This window comes from Mustela nivalis, assembly GCF_964662115.1.
Source record: "Mustela nivalis genome assembly, chromosome: 9".
Classification (NCBI taxonomy): domain Eukaryota; kingdom Metazoa; phylum Chordata; class Mammalia; order Carnivora; family Mustelidae; genus Mustela; species Mustela nivalis.
Genome location: NC_139028.1, coordinates 101762977 through 101787265, shown reverse-complemented (window position 1 = coordinate 101787265; position 24289 = coordinate 101762977). Strand labels below are relative to the sequence as shown.

The 24289-nt window shown below is 38.9% G+C and overlaps 1 protein-coding gene across 48 annotated transcripts in view; it reads left to right on the top strand.

Annotated features, from left to right (window-relative positions):
* The window catches only part of PHF21A (PHD finger protein 21A), a 192735-nt gene that overhangs the window by 149393 nt on the left and 19053 nt on the right, over positions 1-24289 (top strand). For all 48 annotated transcript variants that reach the window (XM_082747423.1, XM_082747427.1, XM_082747428.1 and 45 more), the window contains 3 exons: positions 869-1162; positions 21309-21407; positions 24196-24247. In XM_082747423.1, coding sequence (XP_082603549.1) covers positions 869-1162; positions 21309-21407; positions 24196-24247 — 445 coding nt within the window. The remainder of the gene's footprint in view (positions 1-868; positions 1163-21308; positions 21408-24195; positions 24248-24289) is intronic.

Sequence of the window (24289 nt, the reverse complement as noted above, 5' to 3'; positions counted from 1 at the left end):
GGGTCAGAGGAAGAAATAGGTGAGTTTGAGACATAATGATTTTTTGTTGTCATGGTTTTTAAAGATGTTATTTCTAAGCAATCTCTACACCCATCATGGGGCTCAAACTCACAACCCCAAGATCAGGAGTTTCACGTTCCACTGACTGAGCCTGCCTGGAGCCCCTAGACATGTTGATTTTTAATTTCTTGGAAGACTTCCAAGTAGAGATATATGACAGGCAGTTGAGTATGTGATTCTGAAGTTCAGGAAATGTCTGTTCCCGAGATACCAAGTATGGATGTCTTCAGTACAATAGATGGTAATTGAATCCATGGGATGGGTGAGAATTTGCAGGAAGAGTGAGGAGATTGGGAAGAAAAGAGGTTCCAAGACAAAACTCTGAGAAATATATTTCGGATTGGGCAGAGGAAGAGGAAGCCCACAAAGGCGACTTAGAGGAGCAGCCAAGAACAGAGAGTTAGAATCACACTGAATGAAGCCACGAACATGAAGAAATTGAGAATGTGGAATAAGACCAGTGGCAGCATTATTACCACATTGGGCACAAATCCTGAGTGCGATCAGTCTCTGGATTAGGCATTTGACCTCAATCTGAAGAGCCAGCATGGTATGGGAGAGGGACCTAAGGTCTGGATTCAGAAAAACCACATGGTAGGGTAACATTTGGACCCTCTTAAGAGCTGATGAGTCTGTTGTTAGATTATATATCCTGATAGCTGTAGAATTAATACCACCAGCATGAATATTAATAAATATTGGCACTAAATACCATTTCACATATAAAGTGTGAAAGACCTGGCAATGTCTTAAACTTACAAGACTTGAGAAATTTCTTTAAGTAATATTATCCTCTCTTTCCCCATAGGTTCGACCCAAGCCTGTGGCTCAGAATAACATTCCTATTGCCCCAGCACCTCCTCCCATGCTTGCAGCTCCTCAACTTATCCAGAGGCCCGTCATGCTGACCAAGTTCACCCCCACGACCCTCCCTACCTCCCAGAATTCCATCCACCCCGTCCGTGTCGTCAATGGGCAGACTGCAACCATAGCCAAAACGTTCCCCATGGCCCAGCTCACCAGCATTGTGATAGCTACTCCAGGGACCAGACTCGCTGGACCTCAGACTGTACAGCTTAGCAAGCCAAGCCTTGAAAAACAGGTACAGGCAGAGTATGCATCTGCTTTGGGCAGGAGTAGCCTTGCCTTTGAGGCTGGGCTGTCTCTAAATACATTCTCTCAAGAATGCTTTATCTCAGCACCATTGTCGGTAACCTGTTGCTCATCATGTGATCATTTATCCGCAGTGCGAAAGGGCCAGTCTTACTGAAGAAAGTTAGGTTGCTTTTCCCACCATCCCCTTACAGATGGATTCAGATTCCTGTGGGAGTGAGCGCCCCCTGCTGGTTCTGAGCAGATATTCACAGATGGGTTTCTGCTGCTCTCGCGAAGCACAGAGGTATAATACACAGAAAATGGCATATTAGTTTTGACCCAATAAGAATCCAGATGAGGATATGACTGTGAAAGTCAGAAAGAGTAAACAAAACAGGGAAAGGGATTTCATTTGACAGATTTCCCCTGGTTATTACAGAAAATGAAGAACCAAATGAAAAAATTAAAATTTCTAAAAAGCATTTTTTTTTAAACTCTAGAGAATACAGCCATTTTAGCTCAAATATTGAAGTCTCTCATGTATATTTCTAAAATCAGATTTTCTCTCAAAAACACAAGGCTATGGAAATACAAGTAATCTCCAAAAATACTTAAGGGCTCTGTGATAGAAGACTTCTAAAAACAAGAAAAAGGATTTATAGGCAGTCACCATATTCTATTTAAAGAAAGACCAGTGGCGAGAATGAATTTTGCAAAGAAAAGCATCCTCTTTCAAGAAAGTTGCTTTAAAAAGTCATTGACCTATTTCTAATTGCTCAGGCTTGAGTTCTCATTCTTCTGAAAATAGTCTCTGGTGATCCTGAATCTTCTGCTTCTGGATGGCTGACCATGATTCAGAGAGGCTGGCCAGATGGTAGGAATTAGAGGCTTCCTGCTGCCTTGGCCTTCTTGAACAGAGGATCCTTATGCATAGAGCACCCGGCTTTCTACCCAGACAGCTCATAAATGCAGCAGACCTTGCACTAAAAAGCTGGTACTAAAATCTCATGCTCAGAAAACACAAGGGAAAACAGATATCTTTTCCCGGGGAGCCTACTCAAACCCCAGAAAGTGCTTTGAGGAACAGTTAGAAATAAATTAGTTACGTATGTTTTACATCCTAAATTTTCAAACTTAGTATCAGCAGAACTTCATTATTAAAATATGAAAGCGAAATGCTCAAGCTGGGTAGTTTGGGTAGGGGCGTGTTTGGAGATCAGTTGCCTCGTGTCCTTGCTGGCTCTCAGAGAGCTGGTGAAGAGCCTTAGAGTTCCAAAGAATGCAGTTTCAAAACTCTCTTTTAGATTACCAAATCATATTTTCCTCTGACCTCTTTTTTGGTAAAGATACTTTTAGGAGACCTGTTTTTTCAGTTTCATTTTATTTTTACATTTCTCATTTTCCTGATTACATCTAAGATAATAAATACTCCTGATGAAAGAAAACTCAAACATTATGGAAAGATATAATGTACAAAATGCATCCACCTCATGATCTGTGGAAAGAGTAAACTTCTCCCATAATTCTAACCCCTGACACATATAAACAGTATAAACAGTTCCGATTAGATTCCTTCACTTATTTTCTGTGCACCTACTAACATTTTTAAAGCAAAACCCAAAATTAAACAATAAGTATTTTATTAAATAAATACTAAATAAAAATAAAATACTAAATAAAAAAAATACTTATTAAACAATAAGTATTTCCACATTGGATCTTGAATATCTTTTGTAGGTTCTGGCCTTACATGTTCATAGAGCTTTTAATTTTAATTATAATACCATAAAAAGGTACCCAGGAATTCTCAAAAATTTTAAAAAGAATTTCTTTCCTAGCAGTAAATTGCATGGTCTCTCTTCTTGTTGATCTAATGGAGGAATCCGGTCATTGCTCTGTTAGTTTAGCAGACCTTCTGGCCTGATGGGCTTGCAGGTTTCTAAGCCCCATCAGCAGGGGTATGCTTTAGACCAGACTCCATTCTTAGAATCCTCTGACTTATGAGCTTTCTGCTGTCCTTCTTTTCTGTGTCTCATTTCCAATATCACATTTATAGAGATTAGGAGATCTCATAGATGGCCTAAGAGTGAAGCAATATAAATATTGTAGCCACAGAAGTATTACTCGCAGTCTGTTCATAGAGTTATCAAAACTTGTGTCCAGCCTTCTCTGTGTGACCAGGTTACGTGGGTCCCTTTCTGTTTCCTTTAGGGTAATAACATGCATTTAATAGAAATGTATTGATTAGGAGCCAGCTGCTATGCTAAACATGATGCCTGAATACAAGGGTGGTTAAATCAAGACTAAACCCTCACAGACTCAGTGTGCAGTGCATTTAGAACAGGTACAGATGGAGGCTGTGCCTCCAGGGAAGGAAGCATGGCAAGTTGTGTGGTTTCAAAGGCCTCCCACCTTGGCACAGAAAAAGAAGGCAGTGTCAGTAATAACAACATCGTCTCACGTCTCCTTCCCCCAGCAGGCATTACCAACTCCTTATCCACCCCAGAGAAGAGCTCCCTTGTCTTACCCTTATTAGAGGCCACATCACATGGTGGCTCTGAGAAAATGAGTGCTAGAGTTTAAAGAGCTTTGAGGCTAGAAACGTTTTTGGCAGAAACATGGAGCCAGGCAAACTTACATCCCCAATACCACTGCCTTTTATGTCCCTGTCTGTCCAGCATTCTGTGAAATGGGGCTAAACACCTGCTATTGATGCACAGAACTAAAATAAAGCATTTCAAGTCTATTAGACTGATGTAGTTAGTTCCTAGGAACTATGTTTGTATTTTATCCACTGCACCCTTCCCCTGCACCAAAGACCTCTTTGTACGTACCCAAGGTAAGCTACTGAAAAAAAGTCTTGGGTTTGTTGGGAGAAACTGCCAGATTGCCACCCATTTCCCTACTTCTATATATATCTTGCATAGGAACTTATACTAGATCCTCTAAAAAAGGAGTGCTTCCAAGATGAGAAGATTATCTGATGTATTATCCTCAAATCCCAGTCTTCCCTCTTAGGAAACATGAGCTGCTGACTCTTCACCTTTCATGTCAACACTGGTGTTCTAGCAGGGGAGGGAGACCAAGTGACCAGGGATGGATTTTGCTTTACCTTCCATCCAAATTTATTTAACCTTGATTGATGAAACTATTTGGACGTTTATTCTTTTTATTTTTTTTTCAAGGTTTTATTTATTTATTTGACAGAGACACAGCAAGAGAGGGAACACAATCAGGGGGAATAGGAGAGGGAGAAGCAGGCTCCCCACTGAGCAGGGAGCCTGGTTCGGGGCTCGATCCCAGGACCCTGAGATCAGGACCTGAGTGGAAGGCAGTCACTTAATGCCCCTTGGACATTTATTTTTTTGCAAGTGGCTAACTTTGATTATTCCTGCAGCCAAGTTTCAGAAGATGAATTTGGCATTCAGGGTATAACTGGTTAACTTAGTTTTTCTAATCCTGTTAAGAGTGTTTGATTTCTATCTTTATCATACCAAAAAGAACAGGATTTCTAAATTCAAATAGTCATGGGTGCAAAGCAGTAAATATAAATAAGTAAAGCACGCTGGAAGTAAACACGTGGACTTTTTATTTTTCAGTTTTCGATGGGAGCATGAGTACAAGAGATGTCCCACTTTTATTATTTTTTTTAAACCTTTTTTTTTTTTAAGATTTTATTTATTTATTTGACAGACAGAGATCACAAGTAGGCAGAGGCAGAGAGAGAGAGGAGGAAGCAGGCTCCCCGCTGAGTAGGGAGCCTGATGCAGGACTCGATCCCAGGACACTGGGATCATGACCTGAGCCGAAGGCAGAGGCTTTAACCCACTGAGCCACCCAGGTGCCCCTTTTCTTAATTTCTCTTTGAAATAAGCATGATAAAACTGAAAATTTGGCCTTGGTGTCAGGAAGACCATAGAAGGTAGAAGAGACTGATAAGCTGGAAAGTTAATGTATGCCGTCTCAAGAAAGCAATTACTTCTTGACAGTAGCCAACTTTTTTTTTTAATTATATGGAAACTTTGCCTTTAAGAAAGGGCAGAAATCCAGATATTTTGAGAAATCGCCTACTTTTAAAAATGCTGATAACTGTTTAAACACCGTGTAGGCAAAAAATAACATTGCAGGACAGCTTTACCTCTGGGTAAATGGTTTTAATGTCTGATTTTAGCTTTTTTGGGTTTGTTTGTTTCCCAGTTATTGTTTCACTCGGGTGATATTCATACCACGTAAAATTAACCATGTTAAAATGAAGAATTCACTGGCATTTAGTACATTTACAGTGTTGTGCAACCACAACCTCTGTCTAGTTCCAAAACATTTTCATTACTCCAAGATAAAACCCAGGATCTCTTAAGTAATTACTCCATTTGCTCCTCTCTCTGCTTTTTGTGTCTATAGATTTACCTATTCTGGATATTCCATACAGATGGAATCATGTAATGTGTTATCTTTCATGGCTGGCTTCTTTTACTTAGCATACTATTTTCCAGATTCCTCTATATCATAACATGTATCAGTACTTCATTTCTTTTTAGCAGTTGAATAAGGGTCCACTGTATGTATATATCGCAACTTGTTTATCCATTCATCCATTGATGGACCTTTGGGTTATGTCTACCTTTTGGCTATTGGGAATAGTACTGCTATGAGAATTCATGTACAAATATTTGAGTATCTGTTTTCCATTCTTTGGGGGTCTATACCTAAGTGGAATTTCTGGACCATGTAATGGTTCTGGGTTTAACTTTTGGAGGAACTGCCACCCTGTTTCCAAAGCAGCTGAATCCTTTTCCATTCCCACCAGCAATGTATTAGCATGCCATTTTCTCTGCATCCTTGGTAATACTTACTATTTTCTCTTTTTAAAAAATATAGCCACCCTAGTGGGTAAGAAGTGGTATTGCATTGTGGTTTGATATGTATTTCATTAATGATTAAAATTGTTGGACATCTTGTGCTTGTTGGCCATTTGTATATCTTCTTTAGAGAAATAGTTCTTTGCCAGTTTCTATATTGGGTTGTCTTTTTGTTGTTGAGTTATAAGGGTTTTTTGTATAATCTGAGTATTAGATTCATATCAGATTTGCAGGTATTTTTCTCCCATTCTATAGGTTATCTTTTCACTTTTTTTTTCTTGGAAGCCTGTATTTTCCTTATTTTATGGGTAGTGTCCTTTGATACTCAAAACTTTAATTTTGATGAAGTCCAGTTTATCTTTTCCTTTTGTTGCTTGTGGTTTTTGTGTCACATCTAGGAATCCATGGTCACATCTAAGAAAATGAAGATTTACCCCTAATTTTTCTTCTAAGAAGTTGTATAGTTTTGGGGCACCTGGGTGGCTTAGTGGGTTGAAGCCTCTGCCTTCGGCTCAGGTCAAAATCCCAAGGTCCTGGGATCAAGCCCCGCATGGGGGGTGGGGTGGTCTCTGCTCAGCAGGTAGCCTGCTTCCCTTCCTCTCTCTGCCTGCCTCTCTGCCTACTTGTGATCTCTGTCTGTCAAATAAATAAATAAAAATCTTTAAAAAAAAAAAAGTTGTATGGTTTTAGCTTTTACTATTTAGGTTAGTAGTTCATTTTGACTTAATTTTTGTATAGAATATTAGATAAGGGCCTAATTTCATTCTTTTGCATGTGGTTATCCATTTCTTTTGTCACTATTTGTTGAAGAGACATTTCCCATTTGAATGATCATGGCACCATTATTGAAAACCAGTTGGCCATTGATGTGTGGATTTATTTCTGGACTCTCAATCCTGTTCTTTTGGTCTGTAGATCTGTCATTGCACCAGTACCAACCAAACTCTCTTAACTCTTACTGTAATTTTGTAGTAAGTTTTTAAATTGGGAAGTGTGGGTCCTCCAATGTTTTTCTTATTCAACATTGTTTTGGCTATTCGTGGTTCCTTCAATTCCTACGTGAATATGAAAATTGTTTTTTTCTTCAATTCTTCTGCCAAAAAAAGGCTTTGGAATTTTAATAGAAATTATATTGAATCTGTAGGTTGCTTTGCATAGCATTATTAACAATATTAAGTCTTCCAGTTCTTCTTTCCATTCACTAAGGTTTTCTTTATTTCTTTAAGCAGTGGATTATAGTTTGCAGTACACAGTCTTTTATCCCCTTAGTTAAATGTATTCCTAGGTATTTTATTCTTTGGGATGCTCTTATAAATGTAATTGTTTTCTTAATTTCCTATTACAGTTGTTTGTTACTGTTATATAGCAGTACAGCTGATTTTTGTGTTCATATTGTACCTTGCAACTTTGCGGAGTTTCTTATTAGCTCTAATAATTGTTTGTGGACTCTTTGGAATCTCTATATGTAAGATCACGTCTTTTGCAAATAGAGATAGGCTTACGTTGTCCTTCCCAATTTGGATGCCTCTTACATCTTTTGCCTAATTGCTGTGGCTAGAACTTCCACCATAGCGTTGAGTAGCACTGATGGAAGTGGCATACTTCTCTTGTTCCCAATCTCAGAGGAAAAGCTTTCAGTCTTTTGCCATTGAGTATGATGTTAACTATGGTTTCTCATTAATGCCCTTTAGAAAGTTGAGGAAGTTTCCTTCTATTCTTAGCTTTCTGAGTGTTTTATTTTGAATGAGTGTTAAGTTGTTGTTTCTGCATTGAGATGGTCATGTGTTGGGGGGTGGTTGCCCTCATTTATTAATGTGATCTATTATATTCCTTTCATTCCTGGGGTAAGTTCTACTTTGTCATGGTATATCATCCTTTTATTTTTTTAAGATTTTATTTACTTTGTAGAGAAAGTGCAAATGCAGGGGAGGGGGAGGGCTGAGGTGGAGCAAAGCGGGGAAGAAGAAGGAAAAAATACCAAGCAGACTCCATGCTGAGTACAAAGCCCTACATGATGCTTGATCTCAGGACTCCGAGGTCATGACTGGAACAGAAACCAAGAGTTGGGCATTCAACCGTGTGTGCCACCCAGGTGCCCCTGTATCATCCTTTTAATATGCTGTGAGATTCAGCTTGCTAGTATTTTATTAAGATTTTTTTCACTGTATAAGGGACACTGGTCTGTGCTTTCTATTTTGGGGATGTCTGTGACTTTGGTGTCAAGGTAATACTGGCTTCATAGAACAAGTTAGGAAGTGTTAATTCTTTAAATATGTGATAGAATTCATCAGTGAAGCTGTCTGATTCTGGACTTTGCGGGGAGGATTTTAATTACTATTTCAATTTCTTTACCTGTTACAAGTCTGTTGAGATTCTCCATTTCTTCTTGAGTCAGTTTTGGTAATTAGTATGTTTGTAACAATTTGCCCATTACACCTATATTATTTAATTTGTTGGTAATTCTTCAGTGTACTCTCCTCTAGTCCTTTTTATTTCTATAAGATTGGTAGTAATGTCCCCACTTCTACTTATGATTTTTATGATTTGTGTCTTGTCTCTTTTTTTTTCCTTAGAGTGTCCAGCTAAAGGCTTCTCAATTTTGTTATCTTTTTGAAGAATCAACTTTTGGTTTCATTAATTCTGTTGTTTTTCTGTTCTCCGTTTCATTTATTTCTACTCTAACTTTTATTATTTTCTTTGTTCTGCTAGCTTCGGGTTTAAGTTCTCCTTTTTCTATTTTCTTAAAAGTTTTTCTAGTTCTTTAAGGTTTAAAGTGAGGTTATTGACTTGAGATCTTTCTTATTTTTTAAGGTAAACTGTTAGAGCTACAAATTTCCTCCTGAGTACTACTTTCACTACATCACATCAGTTTTGGTATATTGAGTTTTCATTTGTATTCCTCTTAAAGTATTTCCCAAATTCTCTGGCTGTTTCTTCTTTGACCCATTGGTTGTTCAAGAGTGTGTTGTTTAAGCCTCAGTGAGTTAAGTTTCTGCCTTCAGCTCAGGTTACGATCTCAGGGTCCTGGTATCGAGCCCCACATCCGGCTCTCTGCTCGGCAGGAGCTTGCTTCCCCCCTCTCTCCGCCTGCCTCTCTGCCTACTTGGTGATCTCTTTCTGTCAAATAAATAAATAAAATCTTTAAAAAAAATGAGTGTGTTGTTTAGGTTCCACATATATTAAGTTTTCCAGTTTTCCTTTATCACTGATTTGTAGCTTCTTTATGTTGTGGTCAGAGAAGATACTTTGTATTATTTAAGTATTTTAATATTTGTTAGGATTTGTTTTGTGGCCTAAAACATAATCTGACCTAGAGAATGTTCATATTTACTTGAGAATGTATGTTCTATTGTTGTTGAATAAACTCTTCTTTATATGTCTGTTAGATCTAGTTGGTTTACAATGTTGTTCAAGTCCTCTGTTTTATTACTGATCTTTTTTTTTTTTTTTTTTTTTTAAGATTTTATTTATTTGACAGACCACGAGAGAGGGAACACAAGCACAGGGAGTGGGAAAGGGGAAAACAGGCATCCTACAGAGCAGGGAGCCCAATGCGGGGCTCGAACCCTGGGATCATGACCTGAGTAGAAGGCAGATGCTTAACGACTGAGCCACCCAAGCGCCCTGATCTTTTTTTTAATAAAGATTTTATTTATTTAATTATTTGAGAGAGAGCAGGAGGAGTAGAGAGAGAGGGAGAAGCAGACTCCCCACTGAGCAGAGGGAGCCCATTGCAGGGCTCAGTCGTAGGACCCTGAAATCATGACCTGAGCTGAAGTTAGTTGCTTAACTGACTGAGACACCACGGCACCCCTCCTTACTGATCTTTTATCTACATGTTCCTTCCATTCTTTAAAGCGAAGCATTAAAGTCTCCAATTATTATTATAAAAATTTTATTTCTTCATTCAGTTCTGTCAATTTTTGCTTCATATATGTGAGAATCTGTTGTTTGGTGCATATATATTTGAAATTGTCTTATCTTCTTCATGAACTACCCTTTTATTAATGTCTCCTGTAACAATTCTTGACTCAAAGTGAGTTTTGTCTGATACTAGTAGAGCCGTCCCTGGACTCTTTTGGTTACTATTTGCATGGAGTATCCTTTTTCATTCTTTGACTTTCAACCTGTTTGTATCTTTGGCTCTAAGATGAATCTATTGTAGACTGTGTATATTTCAGATCTTTTTTTTTTTTTTTTTATCCATTCTGTCACTCTGTCTTTTAATTGGTGGGTTTAACCCAGTTACATTTAAAGTGATTGCTGATAACAAAGGACTTAAGCCATTTTGCTGTTTGTTTTCTGCATGTCTTATGTCTTCTTTGTTCTTGGTTTCTCTAATACTGCCTTCTGTTATGTTTGGTTTTTCTTTCTAGTGCACACTTTTGATGCCCTCATTTCCTTTTCTGTATATATTTCAGTTATTTTCTTAGTGGTTACCATGGGGATTACAGTTAACATTCATAAATTTTTAACAACTGAATTGATACCAGCTCAGCTTTAATAATATACAAAAACATTGTTCCTATAGAGCTCTGCCCCCACTTTACGTTGTTATTGTCACAAATTATATCTCTATACATTATATGCTCACTAATATAGATTTATGTATTTCTCTCTTAAATCCCGTAGGAAACAAAAGAGAAGTTAGAAATCAAAGATACAATAATATTGGATTCTACTTTTACCTGTGTAGTTTCCTTTACTGTAATTCTTATTTCTTTGTATGGCTGTAAGTTACTATCTGGTGTCTTTTTATTTCAGCCTGAAGAACTCCCTTCAGCATTCCTTTTAGGTCAGATCTACTAGCAATGAACTTCCTTGGCTTTTTGCAGGATATAGCATTCTTGGTTGATAGTGATTTTCTCTCAGCACTTTTAATATATAATCCTGCTACCTCTGGTCTCTGGTCTCTGGGAAGAGGTTGGCTGCTAACCATATTGAGGACCTCTTCTATGTAATATATCACTTATGTCTTGCTGCCTTTTTTTTTTAAGAGATTTTATTTATTTATTTGACAGAGATCACAAGTAGGCAGAGAGGCATGTCTTGCTGCTTTTAAGATTTTTCTCTTTGCAGGGCACCTGGGTGGCTTAGTGAGTTAAGCCTCTGCCTTTGGATCAGGTCATGATCTCAGGGTTCTGGGATGGAGCCCCGCATTGGACTCTCTGCTCAGCAGGGAGCCTGCTTCCCCCTCTCTCTCTGCCTGCTGCTCTGCCTACTTGTGACCTCTCTCTGTCAAATAAATAAATAAAAATCTAAAAAATAAAAAAGATTCTCTCTTTTCCTTAGCTTTTGACAGTGTGACTACAAAGTGTCTCACTGTGGATCTCATTTATTTATTTTCAATTTCTTTTTTTTTTTTGGCAACACAAATTTTTTTAAATTATAAGATTATTATTATTTAAAGATTTTATTGATTTATTTGAGAAAATGAGAGTGCACAAGTGTGGTGGGGAGGAGCAGAGGGAGAGGGAGAAGCAGGCCCCCCACTGAGCAGAGAGCTTGATGTGGGGCTCAATCCCAAGACCCTTGGGATCATGACCTGAACCTAACACAGATGCTTAACCAACTGACCGACCCAAGTTCCCCTATTTTATTATTTTTTAAGTTTTTATTTTAATTTCTGTTAGTTACCATACAGTGTTATATTAGTTTTAGGAGTACAAAATAGTGATTTAGCAGTTCCACACACCACCTGATGCTCATCACAAGTACAGTTCTTAATCCCCTTCACCTATTTAACTCATCCCCCACCACTCTGCCCTCTGGTAACCATCAGTTTATTTGCTAAAATTAAGAGTTTATTTCTTCATTTGTCTTTCTCTCTCTTTTTTTTTTCCCCTTTGCTCATTTGTTTTGTTTCTTAAATGCCACATATGAGTGAAGGCATGTGGTATTTGTCTTTCTTGGACTTGTTTTATTTAGCATTATATTCTCTAGATCCATCCATGTCATCGAAAATGGCAAGATATTGTTCTTTTTTGTGGCTGAATAATATTCCATTGTATATATATAAACCACACTTCTTTATCCATTCATTCAACAGAGGGGTGCATGTATCCCTTTGAATTTTTGTTTTTGTGTTTTTTGGGTAAATAGCAATGAGATTGCTGGATCATAGGGTAGCTCTGTTTTTAACTTTCTGAGGAAACTCCATATTGTTTTCCAGAGTGGCTGTACCAGTTTGCATTCCCACCAATAGTGCAAGAATGTTCCTTTTTCTCCCCATCCTCATCAACACTTGTTCCTTGCATTTCTGATATTAGCCATTCTGACAGGTGTGAAGCGATATCTCATTGTAGTTTTGATTTGTGTTTCCCTGATGATAAGTAATGATGAACATCTTTTCATGTATCTCTTGACTGTCTGGATGTCATCTTTGGCAAAATGTCTGTTTATGTCTTCTGCCCATTTTTAAATTGGATTATTTGGTTTTTGGATGTTGAGTTTTGTAAATTCTTTATGTATCTTGGCTACTAACCCTTTAGCAGATACGTCTTTTGCAAATAGTGAAAGTTTCGCTTTTTCCCTACCCATTTGGATGACTTTTCTTTGTGTTGTCTGATTGATGTGGCTAGGGCTTCCAGTATAATGTTGAGTAAAAGTGGTGAGAGTAGACATCCTTATCTTGTTCCTGACCCTAGGAGAAAAGCTCTCAGTTTTTCTCCATTGAGGATGGTGTTAGCTGTGGGTTTTTTATATATGGCCTTTATTATGTTGAGGTATGTTCTCTCTAAGCCTACTTTGTTGAGGGTTTTTATTGTGAAAGGATGTTGTTGTACTTTATCAAATGCTTTTTCTGTGTCTATCAAAATGATCATATGGTTCTTATCCTTCTCACTGATGTGATGTATCACATTAATTGATTTGTGAATATTGAACCACCCTTGCAAGTCAGGAATAAGTCCCACTAGTCATGGTGGTGAATGATTTTTTTAAGTGTATTATTGAAATTGGTTTCCTAGTATTTTGTTGAGGATTTTTGCATTCATGTTCATCACAGATACTGGTCTTTAGTTCTCTTTTTAAGTGGTGTCTTTATTCAGTTTTGGTATCAGGAGAATGCCAGCCTCATTGAATGAATTTGGAAGTTTTCCTTCATTTTCTATGTTTTGGAATATTTTGAGAAGAAGAGGTATTAACTCTTCTTTAAAGTTTGATAGAATTTGCCTGTGAAGCCATCTGGTCCTAGACTTTTGTTTATTGGAAGTTTTTTCATTACTGATTTGGTTTCTTTGATGTTTATTGGTCTGTTCAAGTTTTCTGTTTCTTCCTGTTTCACTTTTTGTAATTTATATGTTTCTAGGAATTTATCTACTTCCAGATTGTCCAGTAGGTTGGCATATAGTTTTTCATAATATTCTCTTATAATTGTTTGTATTTCTTTGATTTGGGTAGTTACTTCTCTTCTTCCATTCGTGATTTCACTTATTTGGGTCCTTTCTCTTTTTTTTCTTGATAAGTCTGGCTTGCTTCCCCCCAGCCCCCTCCCAAAGAACCAACTCTGTTCTGTTCTATTGTTCTGTTCTGATCTGTTCAATTGTTATTTTAGTTTCTATATCACTTATTTCTGCTCTTTTCTTTATCACTTATTTCTGCTCTGTCTTTATTATTCCTTCCTTCTGCTGATTTTAGGTTTTGTTTGCTCTCTTTTTCTAGCTCCTTTTGGTGTTTAAGCATAGTTGTTTATTTGAGATTTTTCTTACTCCTTGAGGTAGGCCTGTATTGCTATATTCTTCCCTCTTAGAACCACTTTTGCTGCATCCCAGAGGTTTTAGAATGTTATGTTTTCATTTTAATTGCTTTCCATGTCCTTTTTTGTTTCTTCCTTTAGTTCCTGGTTGACCCATTCATCGTTTAGTAGCATGTTATTTAATCTCCATGATTTTGTGGTCTTTCCAGATTGCGGCTGACTTTTAATTTCTTAGCACTGTGGTCAGAAAAGGTGCATGGTATGACTTCAGTCTTCTTGAATTTGTTGAGGCTTGTGTTGTAGGCTAATATGTGATCTGTTCTGGAGAAAGATTTGTGTGCACTTGAAAAAAATGTGTGTTCTACTGTTTTAGGGTGAAATGTTCTGAATCTATCTATTGAATCCATCTGTTCCAGTGTGTTGTTCAAAGCCACTGTTTCCTTGTTGATTTTCTGTTTGGATGATCTGCCCATCAATGTAAGTGACATGTTAAAGTCCCCTATGACTGTTGTATTATTATTGATTAGTTCATTTATGTTTGTTACACACTGTTTTATGTATTTGGGCGCTCCTGTGTTGGGTGCATAAATATTTACAGTTGTTCTATCTTCTTGTTGGATTGTCCCCTTTATTATTATATGTGTTCTTCTTTGTCTCTTATTACACACTTTGTCTTAAAGTCTTTTATCTGGGGCACCGGTGGCTCAGTAAGGTAAGCATCCAATTCTTGGTTTTAGCTCAGGTTATGATCTCAGGATTGTGAGACTGAGCCCCACATCAGGTGCGGCACTGGATGTGAAACCTGCTTAGGATTCTCTCTTTCCCTCTCCCTCTGCCCTTCCACCACATGTGCACAGTCACACACTCTCTCACTTTCCCTCTCAAATAAATCTTTAAAGTCTTTTTTATGATATAAGTATTGCTACTCTGGCTTTCTTTTGATAGGTATTTCTCCATGACCTCATTTTCAATCTGTAGGTGTCTTTAGGTCTAAAATGAGTGTCTGGTATACAGCATACAGATGGGTCTTGGTTTTTTTTTAATCCACCCTCTCACCCTATGTCTTTGATTGGACACTTTTGTCCATTTATGTACAAAGTAATTATTGCTGTATTTTAATTGCCACTGTATCCCTTGTTTTGTGTTTTTTTCTGAGAATTTTCTCTGATCCCCTCTTGTCTTTGTTTTGCTGATTTTCTTTAGTGATATATTTGGATTTCTTTTTCTTTTTTTTTTTGCATATTTATTTTGGTTTTTGATACATGGTTACCATTAGGTTTGTATATAACATCTTACGCATATAGTAGTCTGTATATTAAGTTGAAGACTGTTCAAGTTTGAGCCCATTCTTTTCTCCCCCCCCCCATGTTTTAGGTATATGGTATATTTTATATCTTTTTGTGTGTGTGAGTTCCTTGACTTCTTTTACAGAAATATTCACTTTTACTGCTTTTGCATTTCCTGTCTCTATTACTGTCACTTTTGGTCTCTCCCTTCCACTTGAAGAGTCCCCTTTAATATTTCTTACAGCGCTGGTTTAGGGTCATGAACTCCTGAGCAACAGGCAACAGGAAGATGGCACCTGCTAGCTCCTTTGTTTTTAGAGAAGTCCCCCAACATGCTACAACATCAGTATGAATGGATCTGTCTCCCATTTGACCCCAGTGTTGTGCAAATTGCTATTTTTATGTTGCCTGAACTCCTTTAGTTTTTGGGGAAGTCTTTATCTCCTTCTATTCTGAATGGTAGTCTTGCAGGATAGAGTATTCTTAACTGCAGATTTTTGCCATTCAGCACTTTGAATATATCATGCCACCACCACCCCCCCCCCCCGGCTTGCAAAGTTTCCGTTGAAAATCTCTTGCTAGACTTATGAGTTTTCCCACATAAGTTACTGACTTCTTTTTGTCTTGCTATTTTTAAATTTTTTTCCTTGTCACTATATTTTGCCAGTTTAAATCCAGTATACCCTAGTGTGGGTCTGCTTTTGTTGACTTTGATGGGAGTTCTCTGCCTCCTGGATCTGGATATCTGTTTCCTTCCCCAGATTAAGAAGGTTTGCAAATATTTTTTCTTCTAATACATTTTCTGCCTCCTTTTCTCTTTCTCTTCTTTTTCTGGGACTCCTATAATACAGATTATTATATTTGATGGAGTCACTGAGTTCCATAAGCATATTCTCATTTTGTATAATTCTTTTTTCTTTCTTTTGTTCACCTTGATTACTTTCCATTGCTCTGTGTTATAGATCACTAATTTATTCCTCTGCTTCTTCCATCCTGTTATTATCCTATCAAACACATTTCTCATTTCATTTATTGAGCCCTTTATCTCTGCTATATTATTCCTTATCCCTATGTTAAGGGTCTCACTCATGTATTCCACTCTTTTATCAAATCCATTGTGTATCCTTATGCTTTAAATTCTCTATCAGCCATGTTACTTATATCTGTTTTACTTAGATCTCAGGCTCTGGCCTTGTCCTGTTCTTTCATCTGGGATGGATAAATGTCTGTCATCTCCTTTTGTCTGCCCCCGTGTGTCTGTTTCTGTGTGTTAAGAAAGTCCACTGTTTCTTCTTTTCTTGCAAGTAGTGACTTTATGAAGAAGAGTTCCTGGAGTGCCCTGCAGTGCAGTGTCTCCTGTTCCCGGAGACTGGCACTTCGGGAGAGTATCCTAGGTATTGCTTTTGCCCTGCTCTTGAGCCTGAATCACATTTCCTTTCAGTGGAGTCATCTGCCCTGACTCTCTGCCTCTTTGGGGCTGTGCTTGCTTTCTGTGGTGTTCCTGGGATCCAGGCAGGCTAACTCTGAGGGGTCATGCCCACTGGGGAACTTTTGAGTGTGGGGGTAGCACAACTTGCCCTGGGCCACTCGTCCTATGATGAGTTTCCTGAAGTGCTGTGGGTGGCCAGTGGAGTGGGCTAAGTGTGGCTGGGCCTGGTGCAGAACTAAGGGACCACAGGATGCACGCTGCATGCAGTGGCTGGACCAGGCATGCACACTAACAGAATCTACTGTGAGCCCAAGGCTGAGGCTAGCAGGTCCTCTAGAGAACTTGTGGGTGTGGTGCCCTGCGAGCTGGTTTGGTAGCAAGCATCTGTGCAGCACTGTCTCCTGCAGGTTTATGCTTAGAGGAAGGATGGGGGAGGTGGAAGATGGCACCTGCTAGCTCCTTTGTTTTTAGAGAAGTCCCCCAACATGCTACAACATCAGTATGAATGGATCTGTCTCCCATTTGACCCCAGTGTTGTGCAAATTGCCATTTTTATGTTGCCTGTTGGCTCAGGTTGCTCTCCCTTTAAGGGTGTTGACCCACCTATCACTCACCTTCCTGGCTTGCTCAGTGCTGAGTCAGCTGACTTTTAAAGTTCCAGCCTCCAAGTCCCACTGGTTTAAAAAATGTACGGAATTCAGCCCCATTTTTTTTTTTTAAGATTTTATTTATTTATTTGACAGAGAGAGAGAGATGACATGTAGGCAGAGAGGCAGGTAGAGAGAGGGGGGGAAGCAGGCTCCCCGCCCAGCAGAGAGCCCGATTTGGGGCTCAATCCCAGAACTGTGAGATCATGACCTGAGCCGAAGGCAGAGGCTTTAACCCACTGAGCCACCCAGGTGCCCCCAGCCCCATTTTTGAAGCCAAACATTATGGGGCTCAGTCTTATCCCAGTTGAGCTCCCTGGTGTGAGGGCACATTGCTCTGCCATCTCCATGCACACAGCTCTCTCCCATCTGCAGGCAGCCTCCATCCACCTTTCGGAATTTCCTAACCTTTCAGATCCTGCTTCTTCTGTATATTTAGTTATGGAGTTTGTCCTGCCAGTCTTCTGATTGCTCTCTGGTTTATTGACTTGGGTATGGTTGATACCTAGTTGTAAATGTAGGGACAGGGAGGGCTCTGGGTCCTTCTACTCTGCCATCTTCCCCCAGACCGTGAATCTTTTTTAGTTTATTCTATATGGATGTCAATGAGCTTCTTGGATGTGTAGATTCCTGTCTTTAATCAAATTTGGGAAGTTTTGAGCAGTTATTCCTTCAAATATTATTTCTGCTTCTCTCTGTATCTGCTCTCCCCATGGGAGTCCATAATGCATGTGTTGATAATGCCCCACAGGGCCCTTAGGCTCTGTTTATTTTTCTTCATGTTTTTCCTTTCTGTCCCTCAAACTGGATAATTTCAGTTGTCCTGTCTTGAGTTCACTGATTCTTTCTTTTGCCTGAATCCTTCTAGTGAATTTTTCATTTAAGCTTTTATACTTTTCAGCTCCAGTGTTTCTGTTTGGTTCTTTTCAGTAATTTCTGTCTCTTTTATTGATCGTCTGTTTTTGCTGGGAAATTGTTCCCTTGGTTTCTTTCAGTTCTTTGTCCATGATTTCTGAATAGTTCTTTGAGAATATTTAAGATAGTCTTCCTCTAGAGAGTCCGAGAGTCTAGGTTTCCTTAAGGCCAGTTTCTCTTGATTTCTTTTTTTTCCTCCAAATGGACCATACTTTCCTGTTTCTTTGTATGCCTTCCAATTTTTTGTTAAACTGTTCATCTTGAAATTCCAGTGGGATAATTCTGGAAATTAGATTCTCCTCCCACCACATATTTTGCTGTTATTGATTGTTATTGATTGTTTAGTGCCTTTTCCAACTGTATTTCTTATCATGGATAGTCTCTAAATTCTCTGTTATGTTGTCTTCAGCCAACTCATGACCTGACAGATTTCCTTAAACAACTGGAGCCAAAAAGACCAAATAATGATGATGATGAAAATAACAACAACAACAACAACTAAATTTAAAAAGAAACTTTCCTATCTTTACAGATTGGCTCTGAGCATGAGTACTTACTTCTTCAATGCTAAGCCAGGCTGTCTCTAACTCTGCCTTAGCCTTCGCCTCTTTCTTGGACAGAATTCAGAGATCAGCCAGAGGTATAAGCCTAGGGTTCTCTCATCTGAGCACACATCCAGCCCTGGGAATATGCAGTGCACTCCGGATTCCCCAGTATACGTGATACCCCTTCAAAGCCCTTACTATTAAGAGAATCTTCCTCCTCAGCCTCCTTCTTCCCAGGCCTTTGGGTCTGTCTGCCGTATACTCCATCCACCATCCCTTACACCAGGTGATTAGGTAGCATGGCCTTAGATGCTTTCATCAGATGCCAACCCAAAAGGCACTTTTAGCCTAAGATGGGCAAAACAAAGGTCAGGCTTGCCAGTCCTCAGGGAACCCCCCCAAACAGGTCAAAGTACACAACAAGCTTTGAGAACAAGGTCCATGTTGGATCCTATAGCACCAGCAAGCCACACTAGGAACACAGGGTGCTGTCCCCAAAGCCTCAGCCCCAAAGCTGTGCAATGGGGTTTGTATGTAGGTAAGGAAAAATGCTTTCTTAGGGAAATTTACCAGCCTCTTTCTTCACTGAGTGTCCCCCTGGTTACTATAAGGTTTTTATTAGATTCCAGAATTCTAAAAAGTTGATTCTGTTTTTGCCAGCTTTATGATTGCTCCAGTGGAAGAACTAATTCTTAGAGCTCCCTGTTCTGCCATTTCTGTCACTCCCCCAACCCTAAAGTTTTGCATTTGTTTTAAGCAGCTTAAAACAACAAGTATTTATTATCCCATTTAGCTTGTGAGGGTCAGGAATCCGCTTGCATCCTAGCTAGGTGCTTCTGGCTCAGCATCCCTCCCAAGTTTGCATTTAGACAAGTTGGCCAGGGCTCACCTCCTCTCAAGGCTCAGCTGGAACTGGATAATTCACTTCCAAACTCAGTTGTGTGGCTGTCGGCAGACTACATTCACTCTGGCTGCTGGCGGAGGAGGTACGATTCCTCACCACACAGACCTCTGCATAGTGCTGCTCACAGCATGGCCTGGTTTCCCCCAGAGCAACAGCTCCGTGAGAGAAAGAGATCTCCCCGGTGTTTTGATTGTTTTATTTATTTATTTTTGGGTGCTTTTTGTGATCTTTATCCAACCCTCAGATAATTGCACTCCTTTTGAGTGAGAGAGAAAATCTGAACCCTGGATAATTTCTTAGTGGAGAGGAATTGGTTTGTCCTTCCCCAGAGGCATTACCACTATGTGTGTTCCTCAGCCCTCAAGATGGAACCAAGAGACCCTAAGGAACCTCACATAGCCTCGGAGGAGCAGCAGACCCTTGCAGTTGACCTCTTATCCCCCCTCCCTCAGACCCCTGCCCTTCCTCACTCAGAAAGCCATGAAAATAAGCTTTCTGGACACCCAGGGCCTTAAAGATGACACTATAAACTGCTTCCCCATTGTGTCCCCTTGTAGTATGTTCAGTGGTTTGTTTTATGGAGGAAATGTGTCCTTTTAGGTTAAAAAATGTATGTGAGAGGTGAAGTGAGTGATTCTTATAGAAGGAATGGTACTAGGCACAGAGGACTGCAAACCTGTGTAGAATAATGCCTGCTTTCAAGTAGTTTATCATATAGAGGAGGAAATAGGACAGGAAAGTGATGAAAAATAGAATATCAGGCAGCATTTGTGCCTCAGTATTGATAAGGCAGACGCTGACATTCTCCGAAAGTAATAATATGAGAAGCAGAAGGAGAATACGGAAGTGGCTAGGAAAGAAAGTGAAAGATCTTTGTGATCGTATTTGTCTTTCAGATCTGGTTGCATATTTCACAACATAATGATTTTTGAAAACTTTTGATTGTCCTGCTTACAGGACCGAAGCTTCTTCCTCATGAGTGATCAGTTTCATTCTCGTTTATTTTGTTCCTTGCTGCCATACAGAAAGACAATTAGCATCCACATTTTTTTTTAATTTGAAAAAGTAAATTAGGTTCATATTCTCAGTTTTATATCCACTGTTCTGATATCATTTCAGTATTTACAGAAGGGTTCATAAAATGAATAAGCCATTGAGTCATAATAAGAATAGTAATGCAAGCCCAGTCTACCAATTTGCTAGCTGCCATTTGTGCTTAAAAATGATAATGCTACTGATGTTCTTCTGTTTGAATGGATGCATCTGGAAGACAAGGTTGGGGGTAATCAGAGGTCAGCCTCTTGCAAGATGACCTTTCCTTGGCAAGTGCATCTCTCCTCTAATGAATGATACAGGCAGGTGTTAAATATCCCAAGCGAGGGTAGTTCTGCATCTTCTCTTAGGTTATGATTGGAATTGGAAATAGGACAAAGTGTATTGTAAGATTTTTTTTTTTTACATTCAGATCTTAAGCATGCTATGGACTGGAGTTTGACCCACGTGTAATAAGAAAACTGGAAAACTGTTCCTATATCCTAATATACAGTGAAATCAGAGCAGCCTATACTCATTTTTATACATTGGAATTAAACTGTGGATTTTTCTTTTTGTCTAGATTTAGACTGTTGTAGTTATATCTACAATGAATCTACTCTGTCTTCATATCTACTCTAGTTATACAATTTAATTATTTCAACTGGGGCCGTACATCTTATTTTTCCCCTTCCAAAGTGTAATCCATATTACCTCCTTTATTAATATGTTTCCAATTTGAGAATATTCTTTTTTTTCTTTTGGCTACAGTGAAACTGTGTTTTCATTTTTTTGAATAAAAAATGAATTCTGAATTTTCATTTAATTTTCTTTTCCTAGACAATTAAATCCCACACAGAAACAGATGAGAAACAAACAGAGAGCCGTACCATCACTCCACCTGCTGCACCCAAACCAAAACGGGAGGAGAACCCTCAGGTAGGCTCAGCCCTCCAAAGGCATGGTTCAGTCATGAGACGTGACTTATTCTCAACGAACGAGGAGGGACACTTGCTGTCTGAGTCACTTGGTTTTCCATTTCTTGTACTTCCATACTATTCAGTAATGTATTGCCAAATCAATTTGGCCTAAGGCAGATTAAGAGTATGGTCTGGAGTGTCCATGAACTGGCATACAGGCATTTCATGCAACTTACAAACTTGAAATGTAAGATTAATGATAAATTTCCCTCATGATAATTATATTTTGTCTCCGCCAACATTTCTAAGAGGTCTATCCAGTTCACTCGGCTAAGGTCTATTTATGCTATTGATTATAGTTGTTATATGTGCATTTTTGTTTCTACCATTGTATTGCACCAGATTCCCAAGTCCCAAATGAATCAGTAGCCCAAAAGTTGTTCATTGAAGCATAAAAGTAGGGATGAAAATAGTAACATCTGTACTATAACTTAGGATAGAGTTACAAACTTACATAGCCAGCAGGACTGGTACAATACACAATGTAAATTTGTGTGTCCCCTTAGACAAGAGAATTTTTTAGTTTGGCTCATGGATAAGCAGCTCTGAAAGAAAAATGTGGACAGGTAATATGATGATAAAAATCTGATAGTTGGATTTTATTAGACCAGCAATATATTTCCTTCTGTCCTCTGTGCATTCTTTTTAATGAAACCATGTCAAATAGTGGCATGAAGCCATCAAAACTTCATGTCTTTTTTTTTAAGAGATGATTTATTAAGTTAAGCCAGATCAGGTTTTTCTAAAACAAGTATAAATTATAATTTTGATATGAAATGGATTTGTTTTTTTAAATATATTTTTAAAGTTTTTATTATAATTCCAGTTGGCTAGCATACACTGTTATATTAGTTTCATTTCTTTCTTTCTTTCTTTTTTTCTTTTAAGATTTTATTTATTTATTTGACAGAAAGAGACACAGCAAGAGAGGGAACACAAGCAGGGGGAGTGGGAGAGGGAGAAGCAGGCTTCCCGCAGAGCAGGGAGCCTGAACCGGGGCTCAATTCTGGGATCATGACCTGAGCCAAAGGTAGACGCTTAATGACTGACCCACCCAGGCACCCCTGAAATGGATTTATTTTTAATTTATCTGTAAAGAAGGGACCAAAAGTTGAACTAGAAGAAGTACTAGTGATGCAAATTGCTGAAGAACTTACGAAGTTATCCACAAAATTACCAAAGGAAAAGGATATCTTATATTGGTAGCCCAGTGTGGGCAAGCAAGCACCACTACCATGTAGAGTGGTAGATAATTCACCTTCGAATTGGACAGAATCACTGCCTAAAAGAGAATAAATTAGTTTTTGGTACACGTGTGATGCATACATGAGGCAGAAGTTCTTGACAACTTTTTATTCTCTTTATCACTGAAAATCTGTACCAGAGGAGAGATTTTTTTACTTTTTTTTTTTTTTTTTTTGGTGAGCTCAAAGTAGACTGGCAAAGATGAGTTGTTTGTGACTACCCAAGAGGAGTACTGCCACTTGATTAAAAGAAGGTGCATCTGGATGTCAAACCACACGCTGCTCTACAGAGAACAGCTGGTAGACAGCCTTCTTATCTTGATCAGGTTGTGAAGAATAGTGAAAAGCAGGAATGTAGTTCATTGGCAATCACCGAGTGTATGCCATTTCAACGTGCAATGTGGAAAATGGGCAGCAGGTCTAAAAGTGCTTTTCCTTACCAAAGTATGCTGGTGGTCAGGGGGATAGGCTCCCACCTAAGTTTTTGAAATAAGAAATAAAATAAAAACATTTCTTCAGAACTCTGAGCATACCAGTAAAGAACACTTCTGTTTTCTTAAGTGGCTTGTTCAGGGACTGTTTCTTCCTAAAATACTCAGTATCTTAAACAGCTTGAATCTCTCACTTCAGGCCAAAATACCGTGGTATTGAATGTTGAGGGTAAGCTGTCAGGATTTTTAAAGACCAAACGGTGATACAAACAATTCCACAGGACTATGTCCTAACAGTTGATGCTATTCTTTTTTGATAATAATCAGTGAGATAAGTTGGTGATCTGTTGTTTGGCATATTTAGCAGCCACGTGCGAATGAAAACATACTTTTCAGACCACATGTGACTGCTGAGCAAAATAGGAATCAGTTTGTTGCTCTCTCCAACTCTAAGCATCTAATGTTCCAGCTTTGGGATTCAGTTTTCTAATCAGTGGAACTTCTGATGGAGCCCTAAGTGATCTCCAAAGAGGGATTCCTCCATAATTTTGGGGTCCATGTTTGATTTTAAAACCATAGTATTAAGCAGAACCATCAGCTGTTGTTCCTAAAACTCATTCAGCTTTGAGCTAGCATTGTCCAGTCATTGGTAGTAAAAATGTAAGAAACCTGGCCTGCTATGACAAGTGAAGTACTTAGAACTTGGAGCTTGTTGTATGGGAGGCTCTTTGTTGTAACCTCTACATGTTTTCTGAGTATGAAATTCTCTTCCCTGTCAGAGGATTTTTCTGGAAAAACAAAAAAAAAATTAGGGCACTCAAAGATGCTGATTTCTGTCATTGAGAAAGAAAGTAGAAGATGCAAGCCACAGTCCTTCTTTTGTGATCCCTTTGAGACCAGAAAGCCTCCACAGTGACTCTGGAAGGTGTCTGTTCTTTGGTCTTCTGAACCTGGCCTCCTTCCTTCATGTGACCAGCCCATTGGGCTGGCTTTGCCGAGGAATCTAACTAGGAACATGCAGTTGGCTTTGTGAGAACCCAAACTGAAGTACATTCTTGTTTCTCTGGCACAGAAACTTGCCTTCATGGTGTCTCTAGGATTGGTAACACATGACCATCTAGAAGGTAAGAGAAGATATGGTGCTGCCTTGCTTGTGGCCCAGAGCT